Source organism: Phalacrocorax aristotelis, chromosome 2 (genome assembly GCF_949628215.1).
Source record: "Phalacrocorax aristotelis chromosome 2, bGulAri2.1, whole genome shotgun sequence".
Taxonomy (NCBI): Eukaryota; Metazoa; Chordata; class Aves; order Suliformes; family Phalacrocoracidae; genus Phalacrocorax; species Phalacrocorax aristotelis.
Genome location: NC_134277.1, coordinates 73,452,165 through 73,474,303, shown reverse-complemented (window position 1 = coordinate 73,474,303; position 22,139 = coordinate 73,452,165). Strand labels below are relative to the sequence as shown.

Genomic DNA, 22,139 nt, shown 5'->3' with positions numbered 1-22,139 from the left:
CCCCAGCACGGACTAACTGCCACTTTCTGTGCGTCAGTCTAAGAGGCACCATCTTTTCTCATCCACTCTGATAATGCAGGAAAAGAAAAGGACGGAGATACGCTTTTGATTTGATTGCTTAACTGCTGGACTGTGGAAAAATGGACCACCCAGGACTTGGGTACCTGAGCAGCCAATGTCAAGGGAGGAAAGCGAGTAAAACCTGTACAATGCACCAGTATCTTCTGGTGACGTGGGTCACTTGAGCTCTCCAACCTCGGAGCTGTGTGAAGTGCTTTTCCTCCCCAGTCCCTTTCCTTAGCAGTAATTGTAACCACCTGTGCAGGGGAGAGGCTCGCTGCAACAGCAGAACAGGCAATAAGGAAGATGCTGGGGTTTGGTCTCCATCTGTTTAAATAAGGGAAGTGGACGAGCCACATTTTGGCTTGGGGCTTTTGAAAACCTCCTTCAAATCAGCGAGGAGCTGAATGTTTCAGAAAAAAATGATCCAAGGTTTGGGGATGGGGAAAGAATGTGTGTGGGTGGGAAAAGGTATGTATCTAGCCTGCTAGCGGGATGACATTATTCGGTGAGATATCTCCATCTGCCTGTGCTGTGGCTGGCCTGGGGTGATGAGCTGTTGCCTGGCTATGTATGTACTGCAGATTGGTAGCAGCGTGTCTCTCTGGTGATCCCTGGACTTTGGGTCCTGGACATGCTCTGGAGTTCCTGGGTTCGGGTTTGGCCTCCAGCCCCACACTGGAGCTGCCCGCCTTGCCCCATGGCTTCGTATGCACACGCAGGCAACAGGGGAAACAAAATATCCAGGAGCCTATTGTAGCCGCTGCGTGGAAACCGGTGACCACTGATACCTGCAGATTTCCTGCCAGATCACAGGATTTCCCTAGTCCTGGGCAATTAGTGCCATGCTGGATCGCAGGATTAGAGAAAACGGAAATATCCCAAAATGACAGGAGGTTCAGCACAGCTGGGATTCCTAAGGCAACACCTCTGCTGAGGAGGTATATGGTCACAGTCTGTTCCTCTGGTTTTGAAGTAAGAATGTTAACAGGAAGCATGTTTTGTTAATGCAGCCCCCTCCAGAGCCTGAAGCGTGTCCTGCAGACACACTTGCACTTGGCATGTTTGAAGCTCTTGGCCTTTCTCAACATGGCCATGCTAGTGTCTTTCTTCATCACCTCAGCTGAGGAGAGTGTTACTGGGAATGCAGTTTTAGGTGATTTAACCCCTTCTCACCAGTCCTGAAAGGACGATTTATACCAAGTAAGCACAAGGTGTTTCTCCTATGTGTTGAGCAGGTGTCAGACACTAGTAGTGTCCGCCCTTGGTCCTATGAAAAGTTACGGACTCACTTGTCCTGCCACGTGCATGATTGCTTGGGACTTACTAGAGGACTGGGGGGCACAGCAGAGAGGATGCCCCGGGGCAGAATTATTTGGTGTTTTAGGATCTCACCAGCTGCACCTCTTCCAGGTGTAAAGGCTGCAAGAAAACCCATGTGCTGCCAGGGCCCATCAGTGGCTTCACCTGGGCAGTGAGGACCATTTAAAGCAAGGGGTGGGGTGAAGGATAGGATGTGGACAAGGAGAATAGTGCTGTGTTTGCATGTTGCTGAAGTGGCAGCAGTGCTGTGTTGTAAAAAGATATTTATTAAATAATTTTTCCATTAAGAGCTCTTTTTTTCAAAGAAATCAAGTGCGTTGATACCTGGGAGAAGGACAGTGGTGAGGCAGAGGGGAGTTGGCCCGCTCAAAGGCAGCAGTGACACCAGCTGATGGCAGGTTACTGCACAGAATGGGATACCTCACAGATGCAGGAACATCTACCTACCTCACTGTTGCTGGCTGTGTGTCACTGCAGGTAAGTGACATGTAATCTGCACACATGTGCCACAGTGTTACTGGGGTGCCTGACCAAGGAAGAAGTTGGCTGAATTCTCAAGGGAACTGAAAACCTTCAGAGTATTCCTAGGTAAGGGGCCAAGATGCCTTCATGTCAGGATGCATCTGAAATAGCCCCATAGAGCTGAAACTAAGTAAAGATGGGGTTGAAGAGGTGAGGCTTTCCAAAAATTCTAGCATTGCCTCCTACTTTAGTTCTCAAGTCCTCTCTCAGCCCAAAAAAGAAACGCGTTCAAAGGAAGCTCGAGTTTTTCGTATGTTAAATACTAGTAAGTGGGAAGCTCTGGCTCACCGAGCCTTGCTGCGTAATGTGGTCGGAAACCTTGTAGCAATCCTCTCCAGTAGCAGGAACTGAAAATAGCTTTCTCCTATGCTGTGCTTGTTGTTTACTTCTCCCGTGCCAGATTCATCTCTGGTTTGGCAGGGAAAACTGCCAGGAGTGTATGAGGAAACTGGATGATGGGCGTTTGGAATACGCTGTTGTGAAAGCGTTTGAACTTTTCTAGGGTCTTTCAGCAAAGGGTTGTGAAGCAGTTTACAAACATCAGTTAATAGGAGGCTGTAAATAAGACAAATGTTTGCCGGAGAAAAGGCTTTTCATCATGAGAGGCCTGATCTATTTTCATAATCTCAGAGGCAGAGGTTAATGTGGTAAAGGCCACCTCTGCTGTGGGCTGACTTTCCGTTGGTAATTTTTAGCCTCTAACGGCACAGGGAGGGTGGCCACGCGACTCATAAAAATGTGCGAAGGTTAGGACAAAATGTCAGCCGGAGGGGTCGGTGGGTCTGCTGTGATATGGAACAGCAAAGCGTGCCCCTCCGCAGCGAGTACGCAACGAACTGGTCCCGTGTGGTGCGGGGATGAGTTATGCTTGGGTAACTAAAGCAATTGGTGTGTTAACCTTTCCTCCCATCTCCCGTTATCTGATTGTACAGAGGATGACAACGGCTTAGATCTGCAACTAGATTTGTAGTTTTACATGAGCTGCATCTGACTTTTAATGTATCTTCACCCAAAGGAAGTATTTGTATTTTATTTTAGGGTGGCGGCAGTGCTAGTTGCGACACATGGGCTCGCTTTGACAAATATTTCTCCCAATTGTTTGCAACTCGGGCTTTACCACGTGGCCTGTGCTTGGGAATGGAAAAGTGACTGGTTAAAACCTGGCATAAATAAAAAACATAACCTTTTCTGTTGCCATTTTCCTCTATTACCACTGAAGTGTAGCCCTGCTTGATGCGTGGGGCTCCCAGGTAGCAGCTGGGGTGGAGGGATCTCGTGCGCTGCTGCTGAGCAGGATACAATCCTCATACATTTGCTCACTTTGCTGGTGAGTCCCTGTTGGTGGCAGGATATTTAACACCATTTCATCCATTGCCTTCAAGGTGCTTATGACTAAAGCTTTACAGGCCTCAAGGTTACGTACTATGTCAAGTCCATTACACTCCACAGCTGGAGAAAATCAAAGTATCAAGCTGCCGGTGTGTACACAGCAATCCATGAGAAGGCTGCACCACAACATAGCAAGTTTGACTTTTGATCTCCTGTCTGGATCTTTATCTGCCATTATCTTTTGGAGTCGAAACCACAGAGGCCTTCTAGCACAGCTACCTGAAACCCAGAATCGGCGCTGACCTGGTTAGAAAAGCTCGCCGGGGTTGTAGGTAAGGGAAAGGAAGGGAGCTGGAGAACTGAGCAACCTGTGCCAAAGTACATTACCATGAGGTGCACAGGGCGCAGAGCCGCGCCCTGCTTTTAATGCATTTGGTTATTACTCTTTGGTGAACACATCTCAAACAGTTCTGAGGTTTGTTTTTTTTTTCTTCCTGAGCTGAAATATTCTCCTTAGCAGCTGTAAAACACCTGCTTAAACATGAAGGTACTTAATTTGAACACTTAATTAGAAGTGACAGCAGCTCCTCCCAGGGTCCCTGTGGCAGTGTTTCACTGATTGGCAGCTTGGGACATTTTGCAGTTTGTCAACAGATCTGTGGCAGCCTGTGCTTAGTACTGCTGCAGTGAATCAGTGACATCTGTTTCGGTGCAAATCTACAAATTCAGCAAAACAGCAATGACGGGTGATGGCCCTTGGGGATTGTCACGAAAGGAAAACAAGAGTAACCAGAGTGCTGCACCTAACTAAAGGACCAGTAAAGGACACCCAGTGAGGTACAGAGGGAGTTCAGTCCCAGTGGGACCTCGAGGGAACGTCTTGCCCTGTACGAGCACGGAATGATGCTACGACTGATGTCAGTGATAGTTCTGGCTGTGTGACTGCAACTGGTACCTCATCCTTGTCACACCTTTCAGCCAGGGGCAGCGGCACTAGGACGCAGCAGTACCCCAGCCTCTCAGATTGCTACTAACATCAGAAAGGGGATGGTCCTGGTGTAGCATGGTTTTTAAAATACACGCTAAATCCTATTTCATTTGGGTTTTCTTTCTGAAAGGCTGCTGTTCCTGTGGTGCCTGATGGCAAGATGTGCCTCCCACGTTTCAGCTTGCTTATAGTAGCAACCTGTTAGTGTCTCACAGCTGGGAATGACATTTTGCCCAACCAATCCTATTACAAAGAACCAGCATTAACAAAGTCTTAAAAACTGGCTCTGAGGAAAATATAACGCACTTCATAATCAAGTTTGTTAGGGTATTTACACTTGCTTCTAATTATAACCTGTTGTTTTGGTGACAATGCTTGACATACTGTATGTAATAGTCATCAGATGCTATTTAAATTCTAGCTTTTCCTTTCTAAAAGAAACCTGCAAGAGTTATTTTTAGACTCTCCTGCTTCCTGTGTAGATTCCTGCTGAGGAAAACTGTTCTTTCTTTTCTGTCTCTCTTGGAGGCTTGCTGGTGGATGTGCCAGTGCAAGCTGGGATCCAGCATGCTGTCATGGCAAGGCCCTGTGCACGACTTGCTTCTGTAGTGCTGTGGATTCAGGCACATGCAAGGAAGCATCCTTAAGTGTTCTGGATGGGCTGGACTCCGATTCAGCTTTCATGGAAAAGTATTTCAGCTGAAGAGAGAATGCAGGCCTATTTGTGCCTGAACATGGTCAAGGTGTGCATGGAGCTAAAAGGCCCACTTGAAGTTAGATTAAACTGCAGGAAGCCTCGCTGAGGAGCCTAGGACCAGGAAAGCAGCTGACAAAGAGGCAGCATATATGCAGCATCACTATTATCCCTGCTTCTGCAACACCTTAGGCTGACCCTAGAGGTGCCTATAGCCTTGACTTTGGAAGCAAATACAAGACACTAGCATTTACAGCTTTTCAGAGTTTAAGTTTCACAGTATCAATTATTAAAAGCACAGAAGAATGCAGCGCTTAGACTTACTTCAGTGACAAAGACATAAGCATTCTTTGCTAAGAAAAGCCAGACACAGTTGCTCTCACCCATCCATTTAGGTGCTCGTCTTTGAGAAGGAACTAAAGCTCTCTTACGCTTGTCTCTTAGAAGAAGCAGCTGTCACTGGCTTGGGAGATCCCTCAGCTGGCAGCTTTTGGTATTACTGGCTGTGGTTATTTCCATCTAGTGAACCTCAGGTTGTACATTATCTTCAGGGTAAATGCTTTAATCACATATGGTCCACAAACGCTGCTTCATCTAAGTGAAAACTATGCTGCCTAGCTCCACCCAGGCCCTGTATGGCAGGTCTGTATCTGTCTTACTAGATTACACACGGAGGTTGCCTTGGAAATGTCTCTTGTTCAGACACATGTATAGCTACGTAGGTTAACTCCCAAGTATTCTCTTCACTATGTGAAAGACTCCACTCTTAAAGAAACTGTAACTTATGTGAATTTAAGCAGCACAGGGAAAACTCAGTTACAGCAGGACAAGCTGGGGTTTCAATATAAGCTGAACATACCAAAAGTGATCAGGAAAGACAGGTTAAGTTTCAGTTTTCTACCACCAGTTAAGGGACTGGAATGTTGTAATGCTGACACTTTACTGCATCTTTCTTAATATGAGTTTATAGTCAAGACTACCAACATGAGGGGAAAAGAAAGATACTATGGAAATTAGACTGCAGTGACCACCTTCAAAAGCACAGAGACCAATATGAAGTCTCAAAAATCCACTATGACCCTTTTAGTGAAAAATGAGGTAGACTTCAAATTTGAGAGTTATTTCTATGTTCTTTGGGAGTTAAAAATGCATCTTAACATATCTGCTTTTAACTCTTCCCTTATTTATCCATGGATGTAGTTCACAAATACAGAAGCCTGAGCATCCTTTATTTTAAGCCACTTACGCTTTTTTCAGCTCTTTCCCAGCAAGTCTTACCTTCTGTTTGGACACAGTACACCTGCTTGAACTGCTGCTTCCAAGATCACTGCCTGGATATTGTTTGCTTGGTCAGACAATGGCATGCCCTTTAAAGCTATAGGGATTTGGCCTTGTTACAACCTTGTGCTTCAGGTTTAAGCATCTTAACAGATCCTTTTCATGCTGTCCACAGTTTAACAATAGGTTATTCTTTCTGGAAACATAGGGACTATGGCTCAGTTTTAACAGATCAGGATTCAAGAATTTACTGAACACTTTCCCAGGGCCCTCCCTTATTCTGATAAGGTACTTTAAGATTAATCTTAGTCCATTATCCAAAACATCACAGAATACTTCCTTGCTATTATTCCCATTCCAAACACACTTGTAGAAAAGTAGCTTTTTAATAATAGCATGTTTTCACTCTTTGCATATTTGCTACTACAGGTTGCTTATCAAGAAAGAGAGCACCAGCATACCACTCAGGCTTTTTGGTGCCATACTCATGCTTTATTTTAAAAAAAAAAAAAACAAACAACCTACACAATGCTAAGAGGAAAAAAAAAAAACAAGTTTACAAAAACCTGCAGCCATTTTCAAGAGATCTGATCTCACTTATAAATGAAAGTCAGCAGGTAAGAAAGTAAATGTTAATTTAACATTTCAGTTGCAGTACATCATCTGAACTTAATCATCCAAAACAGTCATTCTTAAACTGACTGTTGATTGTATCTACACAAACAAACATCTACAATCACCTGATTAAAAACAATCCCTGGGAAAATTTAAAGAGAAATGGAAAAGTGTCAATGTTATTTAGCCCAGCTATAAACTCTTGCAGAAACTGAAAGGTCTTTCTGGCTTTGCTCTCTTCACATTAAATGCAGTTCCTCTGTGTATTTAAGTCTTGGTGTAAAGCTGCTAAATTCTCTTCAGTGAGGGGATTAAACTGATACAACATGAATCTACGTAGTTACCATCAAGTTATACAAGTGCTATGTCTTACAATCTCCACAGAATTGTATTGTGGAAGTCTCAAGTAACTTCAAAACATTCCTGAAACAGCCCTTGTCACCCCTATGAGGTAGGTACTGTCCTTCCTTTGGAGAAGAAAAGAGAACATACTCTTAACTGCTGCTCAGTACATCAGGCACACTTAAGAACAGGACAGCCAGCCTCCATTAGTATTTGACTTTCCTGCTGCTTCCCCAAATTCAGAGCTTTCAGTTGGAACATCTTGTTTTGCACCATGCATTCCATGAACAAACAGTGAGTGATGCTTTTGATTATATCCACTCCAAGGTAAGGAAGATGTTCAGCATAACTCTCTTGAAAAAAGCAGCAGCACTGCCATCACTAGTCTGCTCCATTCCTCTCCATAGCCTATAACTTAATTATTTTGTACATGAAGAATAAAGATGATACTGACAGCATCCACTCTTTCTCAGAAAATATGATACCAGAAAAAAATGAACTGGTGTCACAAAGCAGACAACATACTGACAGCTACAAGTATCACATGTAGCTAATTAATGCTTTGCTACCACTGTAGACATGAACTCTAAAGCAGTTTCTTAATGACTCTATAGGTGCAGTAAGTCCTTACAGTTTTTTTTAATCAGTTAAGGAGCCATGAGAAAGGAATTAAGTGGTCCTTCACACTAAGGCTATAGCTTATTTGTGACCCAAAACCATTTTAGCATCTTTTATTAATAAGGAAGAACCCCCACTCCACAATCTTTCACAGTCCTTGCTCCTCTTCTCATAACCTCACATGAGCAGTTTTGTGGAAGGATAGTAAGCTTACTGAAAACTAGGCTGGTAAGAATGCCAGATTATACAAATGCCTGTGCTACCACACAGAAAGGGGTGGTATAGGCAGAATTGCCACTTGTTCCATCTTAAAGTCAATGAAACTATACCCTGCTCAGGTGATAATGATATCCAATAACATACCTGCAACACTGTGCTATTTGTACATATTTATAAATTGAGTAGGAAATTCAAGTACCAGAACAGAAGTTAACGAACAGGATAAAGCAACAACTACATTATCCCATGAAGAAGCCTGAATGTAGTAGACTGACTGGCTTATTCACTAGAAATAATGTAAGAGATGCCCAAGTTCAATTACCACTACACACTGGAATGTTATTGCTAAATTTCAACTACAGCAAACTAATCAGAAACAAGGAACTCAGAACTGTTCATTTATCACAAACAGTAGCTGACTGCCAACCACAGTTCTTATGAGCTGCTTCTGGCTGAGAAAGCTACTCCGAGCCACCACAGTGAATGCCAAGTCCCATGATCAGAAAGACAGCTTTGGTACCACTGAGGAGTTTCCCATTGCTTGCTCCTATGCAAGTTGCTAAACTGTCTCTTCGATTCTTTTATGCTTAAGCACTTGGATATTAACCACTGACTGCAGAGACGAAAGCTAAAACTTTCAGATACCTACTTCTAACAGTACTTCAGTCCTTCAGCTTAAGTCCCAGTCAGTGTAAGATTCTAAACTTGCCAATCAGTAAGGGCTAAACTAATTAGCTGAACAAACAAAACTAGGATACTACAAGTCAGTGTCCTCTGTTCTGATCCTTTGTCTTTTTTCCTGGAGTACTCCTGTATCTAGAGCAGCTCTCATCATCAGCCCCCTTCCTATCCTGGCAAATTAGAGTATACAATTTAAGATTGCCAATAACCAGAAGGTGGAGAAAAAAAGTCTCTTGGTGTCAGGTTAGAGACATAATCCAAGAGAGGGTACTTAGAAGTTCAGTACATCAGGTGCTGCAACAGCTACAGGGCTTTAGTATACAAAGCACTGAATACATAATCACTTCATTGAATCAATGCAAGCTTGAATATAAGCCCATAAACCTACTACAGCAGCAGATTACATCACTAAAGGCAAAGTTGTTCCATACAATTTCAGTGGCGATACCTCTTATGAAGGTCACTCAACTGTTTGCTTGAGTGAGTTGTATGACAATTCAGCAACCTTAAATATTACAAGTCTTCTGCCTGGGCTAGCTATATTATCAGGAAGTTGAACAAAGCATCCTTAGGGTTGCTTTTCCATAGCAGGATGAGTTAAGAACATCTCCACGGTTCATTCTGGCAAAGCATACAGTAAACAGTGCCAGTACAGGTAGTTTCAGAGCTTAGACGCTCCAAACACACTGTGACATGATTTGCAAGTATTGCTCAGCATTCATTGACTCAGGAGCTCAGTCCCTGCGGAGCAAGTGTAGAGCTAAGAACACTTTCACACGTGGGGATCAGGAAGGGGAAGAAAAGAAGAAAACAGAGGTCTCATATCAATGCCTCCTCCTGAACTAAACAAGCTTCCAGACAACCTTCAGACACAGGAAGAGATGCAGCTGAGATGAAAGCAAATCAAGCCTTGTCCAAGTGCCTGGATGGGAGCAAACTGACACCCTGCATTACCTGCTCTTTTTACTATCAGTTAAATTTCTGGATGTAATGGGTGTGGATCAATACCTCAGTACCTGCGACAAAAGAAAATCCCATTTTGATTGCATATAGCTTCTCTGCTTTAGTACTGAACTAGCATGGAGTTAATAATGGATATGCATCTGTGTTACTAGTAGGAAAAACAAGGTGATAACAACTCAGACCAATGTATTGACCAGAGGAAAGAAGTTTGATATTTAAAAACTGCAAAGGGTGAATTAAATAGTTTTCCATTTAAGAAGATTTGAAGCCAACAGTTTCTCAAATTCAGTTTCAAGTGTGTACAGTAAATGCAGAAGTCCTTGCCCCATGTAAAGCTTTTCTTAAAGTCCACATTTTGATACACATGACATTCTAGCTTTTGCGAGAGGACCAAGAACTTAATGGGAAGTTGTTCTCGCTTATTCAATAATTTCTTGAGTAAACACTGCAGAGCTGCCACTATAATCAGAATACCTAAGCTGCTGGCACGACTCAATATTGACCATTTAACAAGTTGGGTATAAAAAAAAAAGTAGTAGTACCAATTCAGCACACAAATTCCATGCTTCACAAGTTCTGCTGCTGTGTAAGAGTTTTCCTAACATTTATGCAGGTAAGGTCAGATTTTTAGGTCACTGCATGCCCAGATCAAAACAGCAGCAAGATATCTACCACTACAAGCAGCTATACCCAATTGTGCCTTTAGAATGCAAACTATGCGGAAGTCTAGATGATCAGTGCCTTGGCACCGAAATAGGACCACACACACAAACTTCAGTGTGTGTACACTGTAGAGAATAAACTTACCTACTGAAAAAGAAAAATGCATACAGATTCTGATACAGAGATGATACAATCAAGACAGATTTAAGTCACCAGACATTCAGATTAGGGGGAGGAGAAAAATCCTTTAAAGACAGTGTACAGATGACAAGCCAGCATTACAAAAGAACTCTAAAGGCACATTTCAGGTAACATGGTTCTGTTAAGACCAACTGCTTACACACGCAGGCACAAATCTTAATGGCTACCTCCTCCCCCCACCCCCAAAAATTAACAAAAAAAAGAGAAGTGCATTTTCAGTAACATTAACACCATTCAGTTAATCTGTTCAGTCCAAATGTATAGGAGTATTTTCCTGATGGTGATATGGATTCTCTGCACTACTCCAATCCAAAAAAACCCAAACAGGCAGGATTAGTAAAGGTTCAACTGTTGTAGTAGTTAACATTTACTCATCAGAGCCCACTGATCTCTTCTGTGCCCTCTTGTAGGGCAACCTCCTCGGTGAAGCTTTATCTAGATTAAAAAAGGGAAAAAAAAAGATAGTTGCATGAATTGCTACAGCTACTTCAGATTATGTCGTATGACCATATATATTTCTCTCTCCCAAACACAAGCCAAACTGCCCTTCTAGTGCAATGCATCACCACAGAGAAGCCAGTTCAGACAACTTGTTAAGGCTTTTTAACTACTAGCATCCTAAATAGAAGGTAACAAAAAAAGCATGTTCCTATTCTGTAACATGCAACTCCAGGGTGAGGGTTGTTCAATTTGACAGTTATGAAAATAAAAAAGCCAAAACTGAACCCCATACCACCTCCTGATGAAACTGCATGCTCTGCTGTTCAGAAAAGTTTCACATTCAGTAATTACACTTTTAGAAAGTTAATGAATTGTTTTGATCATTATGCATTTGAGTTTACCTGCCTGAAGAATACATGATTGACCCTCTTTTAGATACTTTTGTCTGGCATGAAATATTTCCACATTTATACAAAATAAGAGAAGCGTTTTGCTTGTGAAAACACATGGTTTGAGGAAGCATCCACATTTCACTATGAAGATGTCCCTGTGTAATTGGATAACCCATACAGGGAAGCCACCCAGCTTTAGCTCTATGATCACTGGAAGCCAGAAGCATCATCCTACATTTAACACTTTGACAGGCCTACAGTTGTCCTCTACAATGATGGTCCTTACATAAGTAGAATTTCAATCCTTGTAACATTGTAGAGAAGCTACAGTGCTTTGTATTAAGTGCTAAAGTGATTGCTAAGTGGATCTGTTGACTTAAAAACGCACATTTTCTTAAACAGAACTATCTCCAATAATTTCACTGTTTAGAGTATGTGCAAACACAAGGAACAGCCATCATGACATTACAAGCCAATCAGTACAGTATGAGGTGTCCTTCTATAATAAGATAGTCAAGAACCTCTGAGGATCTTGAAGGCCATGTATTTCAAGAGATTCTAGTGTAGAGTTTTAATTAGAACTAACCTGGAGTTAAAGAAAACCACAATTAAGGACAAAACCATCATTTTTTCCTAGACTTTGGGTATTAAGATATGAGTACCTATTTAACGTAAAAACAGGGTGGGGGATAGGACCCAAACATTGCCAGCATATGAGCCCATTTAAAGACAGCTTGTTCTTTGGGAAAATATAGCATTTAGAGCTTCAGTCTTTCTTACTAGATTGAGGCTTTTCAAGTTCCTGTGTCTAGATTTTATACTATCATTCTTGTGTCTTACAGAATGACAGTGTACAAGCAAGCTTACATTTTCAGAGGTAAACCACCAGTCTTTATACCCAAGTACAGTTAAAAAGGGTAAAGGAATCAAAAGAGTGAAGTCATCAACTCCTGGCACAACTTCGTATCAGAGCTGAGGCCTCTAGCCCTCTACACTGAATAAAGCTCAGAATATGCTTATTTCATCAAAACAGGAGTCTTTTTCAAGTGAAGGTAGTGCCTGCAAGAGGTTTTCAAAGCACTTCTCTTGTCTAGGATGTGCTTTAAGTGAAGCTCTCTCACCTCACACCAGCCAATGCTACTGGCAGAAGAATTCACCGAGGATAAAGACAACCCAGGAAGATCAACCTGTCTGTTATACTGTTATACCCAAGGCTGAGGTTTGTTTCTCACTGAAACAAGATGTGCTCAGCCACTGGTCATGATTGCTCCTCCACCTCCCTCATGTAACATCAGCTTGATGCTACACCAAGGTAGCAGGGAAGGCAAGATATGCATCTGCATTTTGGATAAAGGGTTCTGGTGGAAGTGTTAGAGGAACCAGTACTTCAGCAATATATATTCTACTGAAACTACATTACTACAATATAACCACAAATAATATATCCACACACATTTATAACACATGAAACAAATTTATATGTATATAAAATGTGGTTGCCTGCATCTGTTCTGTAACCTTTCACTGCTCATGCTACATCACCAATCACTGCATGCAGGAAGCTGCACTTCTATCCATGCCTAATTATCACATGGACAACACATTAAGCACTTCCAGTCTTTACACCACCAGTGTGCCTCACCTCTTCTACTCTGCACTGAAGCCACAGGAAAGCAAAACAGAAGAAACAGCAAGAGAAGTTAGAAATATCCACAAACACACAAATGGTTTAAAGAAATCAGATACTGGGTTTACTGTTCGCATTTCAGATATCAATTAGAACTTAGTCATTTTGGACTTGTGAAGGACATTAATACCAAGTCTTAATGTGGCTTTAGTTAATACACACTTCTAACGCTTACTTAAAACTTCAGTCTATAGGCAAGTTTCCAAACAACTTACAGAAACTTTGAGATGACAGATATTTTCTCCTATTTAAACCTCCCTTGTGATCCAGGTTTTGGGTAGAGATTTTATACTGTTGAAAAAGAGTCTACAGAACAAATTGAAAAAGTCACCAATAGTCATTATTGTATCAACCAGTGAGTTTGTTCTACATAAGTATAGGCCGCTAATGTAATAGTCTAATCATTAAGCACAGTGCTTTAGACAATTTTTTACTCCCTAGAAGAGATGCATGCTGTTCTGAGAAATTGGTATCAGCAACTCATTCAGTTACAACTAATTGATTTAGTAAGTTGGTTACGCTCTAGTTTGTGGAAGGCAGACTACTCACTTATTTGATTTAAAGTTTCCTGGGGAATCCAGCTCATATCAACATCATTCTGATTCGACGTTCCCATCTCTACTTTCTGTACTGGTCTTTTCCTCTGAAAATTCAAGAAAAAAGTTTTTTCTTTCCATGAAGTTTTGAAAGCACAAGTATTGGAAATAACTAGTAATGCTATATTTAATGAATTGCAATTATTTCACTAAGACACAAACTTAAGGCTAGTCCATGTATGAAGCTGTCTTTGTAGCTTTGCTTTAACTACCTTTACCATTAGCAGTTCATCCACCTAAGCTTGGCATTACCACTTCTAATGCCTTGCAATACTTATTCCACACAAAGATACCAAGATTTCACACATGCCTGGGCAAGTTCATTATACCTGTTATAAAAAATGGCTGACGATTAATTAAACACTGTGATTACCTGTTTCATTATGCTTTGTCAGATTAGCACAATGTTCTCTTATGCCACCTTGCAAAACATATCTCTAAGTACAATAATCATTCCATACTTCTTCCCAAGGGAAGCTACTTCAAAAGTATCGTAAGCCAGACTGCACGAAGACATAACCTATGCATTGCATGCAGATGTGACTGAAGCTTTCAACAGCTTTTACTTGCCAGACCACTTACACAAACCAACCCTCAGCTGTTATAGCACTATAAATGGAATCCAGAAGGCCCTAATCAACATTATGGCAAAGCACTGATAAGAACTAAATAAAGGACTAGGCAGCTGTTTTCCCCAATGTTTGGCCTAGATTAAACTAGCAGACAGAAATAGACAGCATGGGGAAAGTCTACTCAGCAAGTATTGAATCAGTAGCTGCACACATCCAGTGACTGGAAGGTATCAACACTTCCAATTCAACCACTCCAGTGTGGTGCCAAAGAGCAGACCCAGAGGGGATTAGGTAAGCAATCTAAAGGTCTCCAATTACAAACATTTTTTAAAAACCCTTTGGTTTTCCCAGTAATCTCCAAGGTCTCTGTTCTAAAAGTAAATCTTCTGAAGTTCTACCTGTACCATCATCTGCCAGAGGTAATTACTGAATTGCTTTCTTTTCATATCAATAAGGTATTGCAATAACAAGTACACAGAAAAAAAACACACTACCCACCTTCCTAGATTCTAGTAACTGATGTAGGCCAACAATGACAAGTAGACCAAGTCCAGCGAGGAACATGTACATGAAGATCCTTTAAAAAACAGTTTAAGAAACCATTAACTAAAAAAATAATTTAAGTATTTAAGAGAGCTTACACAGAGGCATAGAAACTAAGCCTAGCTTTGGCCATATGCCCACTTGAGCTTTCCCAAGAACTTTTGTGGGGGGGTGGAGGGGAAAAAATGAATATGAATCTGAAACTTAAGTGCTAATAAATATTAATTATTCTGACTTCAGTTTCAGACACTGTAATCCTAAATCTAACAGAACATTTGAAAAATGCTGTATAAGCTGGGAAACTGATATAAGCAATTAATGAAATTTAGTAAGTGTAAGAACTCTTGCAGTATCATGTTTCAAGACGTTGGGTCACAGGTAACATTTACATTTGTGGCAGCTTTAACCACTTGCAAAACCCTTAATCTCTTATATGCTTTTAGTACACTACTGCAAAGCAAGTACTTCTAGGATACTAATTTATTGGCAACAGATCTTTGAAAGGCCTTGCTTATCTTGCTCTGTGTTCCAGTTAGAATTCTACCTATGGAAACAATTTTTTAAACCTATGCATTTTGGTTTGTTTTGAAGAATTCTACCTGAAATAACTATTGATACTTGCAAGAGGTAAACATACATTATATGTAAAAACTAATTTGGGGAGCAGGTAGGAGTTTACAGATAAAGAATCTGTTTTAAGTTTAACATCTGAACTCAGGTTTATGATGAAGTTACAGAGTTAAATTACAGAATAGACTTAATTGAACATCCCTGTTTTAGGAAAATAATCTACTCACAGGACATTAATTCAAACTAGTTCTAATAATTTGAATTCTTTTGAGAACTCCTTTATCACAATATCACACATTTTCATATAACCAATTGTTCTTTCATTGATGCTACTTATTTGAGAAATATGCATTAATGCAACAGCTATTTCTTTTGGTTGACTTCTTTTAAAAGGAAGCTCCCTCAGCAGGCCATTTCTACCTGTGGCAGGAGAATTTAAATAGTCAACATCATCTACAATTATTTCTGAAGATTGTTTTAACTCACACGTTCTCTTAAATATTCTAACACTGTAGTGGAATTTTAAAAGCATATCAGCACAGCATATGCTTGCAAAATAAAAGGTATGTCAGATGTACTTAGTCTTTAAGACAGAAAAAAAGCACTCCTGAAAGATACCTGCTACAGATAGGGGTTAGTGCAACAAAGAATGAGTGCGAGTTCCTCTCTCTCAAACTCCATCATTCAGTTCATGTAATCTTGGGTTATACTGGAGCGCTCCAGAAACAAGTTATTCCAGTCTTCACAGTAGGATCCCACAGCCCAATACTATGGACCTTCTGCATCTTTAACTCTTAGGAAAAAAGTCGGTAGCATAACAAAAGCTTAACAGCTTTGAATTGCTATGTAGCTGTATAACATCAGGTCCTATTCCAGGCTTATGCCCCTGAGAAGATGTGTAAACTGCTCACTGACACAACACCAATCCTGAAGATCCCTAGTATTAATACAGACTTTAACTTGGGGAAAAGTTTATATTTTCAGTCTATCAACATTGTACAAGTTAAATGCCTCCTACACCATCAGCAAAACACAGCAGACCTAACATTCAGTAAAACTAAGATACAATAACTGTTCTCATTGGCACCAATAACAACCTGTTCTACCAGTATACCAACTAAATTTGAATCTCCAGCCTCCTTACGTTTCTCCATCCAGCCCATCTTCTTTCTCAATAATTGTAACAGTTTGATTGAAGACAGCATCTTGAAACACATTGCCCTATAACAGAGTTTCCATATAACATTTTTAATTCATTTCTCAAACACATACACAAATGTTTATCTTTTTCCATGTTCTTAGAAAATACTATACAAGTAACTCCTGCTCAAGACTTGATTATAATCGGTGCGAGTTTGACTCAACACATAAGAGCGCAAATATTCTGGTGCAACTACGAAGAACAGTCTTGATATTAGCCGGAAAGTCACATCTAGCCTTAAATATGTCATGTCCTGTAACATGAGATATTACATACTAAGGGTTCTTATTAGAAGAATCAAAACACAAATGGTACAGAAGCCTTTTAAACTTTGACCTGCACTCAAAAGGAAAAGAATCCCCTATTCTAATATTTTAATCCCCATTTATGCTTTTGGATAGTCTTCCTCCAGATTGCAACTACTGGCCATTTTTCTGCTTGAAGTCAAGTCTACAGATGGGATTCAAGTGGATAGTTAAGTCTGTTAGCAAAGCCCAACTTGAAAAACACAGTGAAATTTAAGTTATCCTGAAGAAAACTTTAGTTTTTAGGGTTTTTTGTTTTTTTTTTTTTGTTAAAAGCACCCACTACTACACAGTTCAAAGGCATTCTAGTTTCCACTGCTGACTTAACTAAGTCTAACATATGCAGAACTAAGCTGACATGGGTGTCTATTGTGAAACACGTAGGCAGTAGCTTACTGTGCTTATGTATCTACTGATTTGCTGAAAAACCACAAAGGCATTCACTTTCTGAAGAGGCCGTAACTTGACTAAGCAGTTCCTTCCTCACGTTTCCACATCAACTGGAAAGATTGATATGAATTACAACATCAGGCTTACATTTACATCTCTGTAGTTGAGATTGATAACTAGTCCAAAAGGACGGCCACCCATTGGCTCAGCAGGGATGAAAGAGTACTCAAACGTGGCTTGTCTTTGTGGTGGAACAACTGTATTCAGTGGGAGAGCTGTGAAGTTCTGGATATAAAACTGGTAGTCTTGAGGATACCGGAAAGAAGCATCAAGAGACTCAACAATGAAATCCTCTGTACCCTTATTGGTGAAGCCCACCAAAAATTTTACAATGTTGTTCGCTGGGAAGTCTAAAACACACACAAAAAAAATATTCAACCATTAGAAGCTTCATACACCACACCTAGCCTGTTTCTAAACAGAATGTCTAGAACAGATTTTTTTTTACAGCTTCACTGTTTTATACACACTGATACAGTCTAAGCAACAGTAAAGATGGTAGATTAACACAGGACTCTTACCTTCACCTTTCACAAATAAGATGGTTGTATCAGCACTAGGTGAAGCTTTAGGTTCTCCTGACAAGTCTTCTTCCTCTTTTTCTTCTGTCTAAGACAAGAGACTTTTTTTGAAAAAATCCTATAATGAACAGTGAAGCAAAGACCATGCTTGTTTCATGAGAATCCCATGTGTCAAAGCATGCAACAATGGCCATTATTAGTATCAATTCCTGCTGCTGCAGCATTAGCAGCACATAGTCTATTCTTCCTCTAGATTTAATTGGCATCATTTTTAGCACTTATCCTTCTACTTGTTATATCAGACACAGTGACTAATCTGACCTGTATTTAGCTGTATTGAAAGGTTTATAATCAGAAAGCAACAGTAAGGTCTCTGTTTGGGGGTGGAAGGAAAAGCATAGAAACTAAGTGTTCACACCTAAGCTATTTCTATTTAGAAAACAAGCATTTTCAAAATTTGTAGGCAACCATAAGGCAAATGAGAGCTGCTTTCACTACAGAGGAAGTGTTTATAGAGGCTTTCTATTCAGTTTTAATTAGTTAAGTGTTCTGTATGGCTGGAAATGGTTAGACAGTTGGAACTAAGCGAGTTCATGGATTCACTTGTTCAAGCTCACCTTTGCAATGATTCAGTTTTTAATTTGGCAAATGCAAGCATTAAGGGCTTATTTACCACATGGTGATCACGGGATCACCACCTCCCCCACCAAATAAAAACAAGGCTGACCCCATTTTGAACTGTCTGAACTGAGTTAGTTAGATGATTTGATTTCACTGCTTTAACAATCACATGAAGCACTGGATAGCCTACTGGATCAGTCGTACATGTACCACCACCTAGGGAAGCCGTGAACCAGAGCTGAGCGCCTAGCCTCTTGATTTCAAGAGGCTATGCAAAACTGCATCTTCTATTTCAGTGACAAATGAAAGAAACTGCCTAAGTGTAGTGTTTTGCACCTGAGTCATAGACTATTTACTAAAACCAAATCAATCCAAAAGGTTATTCAATAATGTTCTGTCAGTACTGAATACCTAGCATACCTTCTACCACTTAGCAAAGCTGGTCAACCATAAGCTCAGTAAAAGTCTAATAGAATCAAAGAGCAGTTTACCACGTCTCCATTTTTATTATGTACATCATCTCCTCCTAGGTATGTCCCAAACTTTCTTATTTTACACCAGAAATGTGAGAAATTTTTGTACCAATTTACGTATGCTAAGCATTACCAAGCCTCATACTCTACTGCTACAAGCAGATCACATAACTCCATAAAATATTTCACTTTGTCAAGCTGAAGTAAGTGACCCTGAACAGCAATAAGGCCACTGGCTTAACAGGCATACCCTGCAACAAGTGTCAGAGACTAGGAATGTCTTAAGTGTAAACAGGCTGCAAAACCAGGTTATCAGAATTAATACTGAGCTAAACTAAGAACTAAGATTCTGTTGCCCCTTGAAAATCAACAGCAGAGAAGGCAGATGAAGTATATCCCCATACCCCAACATCATTCTCAGTTTACTGAGATGCAGCTTAAGCTGGAAAAGAACTACAAGGGGCTCCTATGAGACTCTGGTTCTCTCACTTGGTATTCTTTTTTTGTCAATTACAGCTATGGTAGTCAGAAATCAGGCTGTCCCCACATGTTTTTTCAGCTGGCAATTCAGGAAGAAAAGATAAATCCTCTGAAACTTCAAATTGAACCCAAGTTTAACTGGGGACTTGGAAACAGCTATTTGGAAATAGCAATGTTATTAAGCACATATTTGAATATATCTAAACTATCTAGCTTCAAGCACTTCTGGTCTAATTCATACTTGTGAAGTAATACTCATGTACAATTACCAAGTCTGTTGGCTCATCTTCTTCGACTTCAGCTTCATCATCTTCATCTTCAACTACAGTATCTTCCACAGCTTCCTCATCTTCTGTAGCATCTTGAGCTGCAACTAGCAAACCTGAACCTACCAAAAAAAAAAATGCAAGTACAAGACTTCTTAATGTTCAGTTAATCAACAGAAAACTGACACTGTAGTACAATTTTCAAACTAACATTTGAAGAACTTCTTAAAAACCTGTCAAATACATTTTGAAGCCTCAGTTGCAAAAGCCTCACATGCAAATGATGGTCTGTGTTGATCTTTCAGCCTTTTTCCTTCTCTAACAACCTTCTGAACTACTTACTTATGTGCCAGTAAGTTCAAAACCAAAAAGTCTACAGCTGGATGACAAAAAGTTCAACATTCACACAGCAATGCTTAAATTCGCAGAAGGCAACCAACTTGCCTTAAAAGCTATTGTTTAATTTTTGAAAATATCCATGTATGAAAACATTTTAATTTTTCTGTCATTACACATGTGAAAATAGAAAGAGATTGCTATTGCCTGGAAATTAATTCAGTAAGTACTGTTTCTGCTAAGACTAGTAAGTTTAATACATTACTTCTCATATCTACACGTAGTGTATGTATGTCTACTATACATACACTATGTATTTATATATACGATATATAATATTTTGTAAATGATTAGCATGTTCTTTTCATCTGCTGGTATCAGATCACTACACTTTCACAGGTAGCTAGAAAGTTATTATTTTTGCACTTATTTTCATTCAAGTTTTAAAACACAGTAAAAATACTTTTTAATGTGACCTCCTCAGTATCATATGCTACTGTATTCATATGTTCAACAGAACCACAACACCAGTCAGAAAAGAAACCTGATCTAGAGCACAGCTCCAGCGCAAGGCTCGAAGACAAGCACAATATGATAGTTCATTGCCTCTCTGCTTTTATGGAGCCGAGCCTCATACATGCAAACATGTGGCAGAGATATTACAATATCTAATTGTTGTTGATTTACAGTTGTTAATTGGCCAATACAAGTATTGGACACGGGACAAAGTTCTGTTTGCAGTTTAAAGCACATGCAGGCTAGCTAAGAGCTTTTAAAACATATAGAAAACTACATATTTTTCTTTTAATGAAGCTAATGTCTTCTCAAAATGAAAGAGTAGGAATGAATGGATAACTGATTTAGTCAAGCCTGAAACGTTCTAATTGCCACGAGTACACATTTAAAATAAATATTTAAAAACTTTCACAAGGAATAAGAATCCCTGAGCAGGACAAGAATATCTAAGGACTTCTGGATTGTCAGTCAGATCTAGGAAAAGCAAATACAACCCCTCCTCTCAACTGTCTTTAAGAAGGTACACTCAAAGACTTTTGCTCAACCACGTGCAATATCTCACCGAAGACTAACCACAGCGATTTTATTTGCCGAAGTTCTAAACTTCTAAGTCTACAATTATTTTTTTTTAATCAAAACCTTTGCACCTGAGGAGGGCACAGGCACACGGAACTGCGCTAGCACGTTCTCCGAGGCCTCTCGTTGAGAGCCTTTTCAATGGATGTCAGAGCGGTGATGATGTGGCAGCAGCGGGAGGAGAGCTGCCGGCTGCGGGAAGGAGCGGCGGCACCGCGTGTGCCGCGGCCCGCTGGGAGCGCCGGGCGAGGCGGCTGCCCTACCGTCCTTCCAGGCTTCGCACCGGACCGGCGACTTTCATCACGTGAACCAGATAACGCTATAATGTAAACTGAGGCCAGGGCTCGGCGGCGTGAAGGACGCTTTGGGGCGGGGGGGAATGGGGCAGGCGAGGTGTGCAGGCAGACTGGCAGCCAGTGCATCTGCTACCCAGCCACTGCACAGGCCAGCCCCGACAGCGGGAGCAGAGACACAAAACCTCCTCAAAATGAGGAGTTCTGGGTTGCCTTTTTTTTTTTTTGAGCGGGACAGCGGCGCCCCGCCTCACACCGCGGGAGAGGCGGGAGGCCAGAGTCCGGCCCTGCCCGGAGGAGCCGGCACTGCCGGAGCGCCCGCGAGGGGAAACCTAGAATGGGGGGCCCGCGGTGGGAGCATGGCCGGGACGCCCCTCGCGCCCCCAACAGGAATGGAGCCAAGCACCGAAGCCCCGGTGGCGGCCCCCGAGCGCGGGGAGGGCTCCGAGCCGATGCCACCCGCCCATGGCACTGCGATAAACGATCGGCGCCCGCTGCCTCCTTCCCCTCAGCAGGAGGTCCGCGAAGCGACCGGCCATTCCCCCTCCCCCGGGCAGCCGCTCGCCTCCCCGCTACTCACCTGGGCCACCGCGGGCACCCCCGAGGAGCAGAGCGGCGGGGAAGACGAGCAGTACGAACACCAGCAGCTGCGATAGACACCTCATGGCGGCGACCCCAACACACACCCAACACCCCTCACCACACCGCTGCCCCCTGACTAAATGGCGGCCGCCTCCATCCGGGGCCGCGCGCGCCGCGCCGCGCCCCGCCCCGCGCGCCGCCGCAGCGGACGTGGCTCCGCCG

At 41.5% G+C, this 22,139-nt stretch overlaps 1 protein-coding gene across 2 annotated transcripts in view; it reads right to left on the bottom strand.

The window, feature by feature from the left end:
- Window positions 1-22,139, bottom strand: part of SSR1 (signal sequence receptor subunit 1) — a 24,590-nt gene extending 2,451 nt beyond the window's left edge. Inside the window, exons 1-8 of one of the 2 annotated variants that reach the window (XM_075084096.1) lie at window positions 21,916-22,139; window positions 19,618-19,736; window positions 17,775-17,862; window positions 17,341-17,603; window positions 16,442-16,518; window positions 14,683-14,761; window positions 13,566-13,659; window positions 9,820-10,931 (exon numbers count right to left, since the gene is read on the bottom strand). In XM_075084096.1, the coding sequence (XP_074940197.1) occupies window positions 10,864-10,931; window positions 13,566-13,659; window positions 14,683-14,761; window positions 16,442-16,518; window positions 17,341-17,603; window positions 17,775-17,862; window positions 19,618-19,736; window positions 21,916-22,000 (873 nt within the window). In that variant the 5' untranslated portion in view covers window positions 22,001-22,139 and the 3' untranslated portion in view covers window positions 9,820-10,863. Of the gene's footprint in view, window positions 1-9,819; window positions 10,932-13,565; window positions 13,660-14,682; window positions 14,762-16,441; window positions 16,519-17,340; window positions 17,604-17,774; window positions 17,863-19,617; window positions 19,737-21,915 lie in introns of those variants that run through there. The other variant, XM_075084097.1, reaches the window with a different exon arrangement.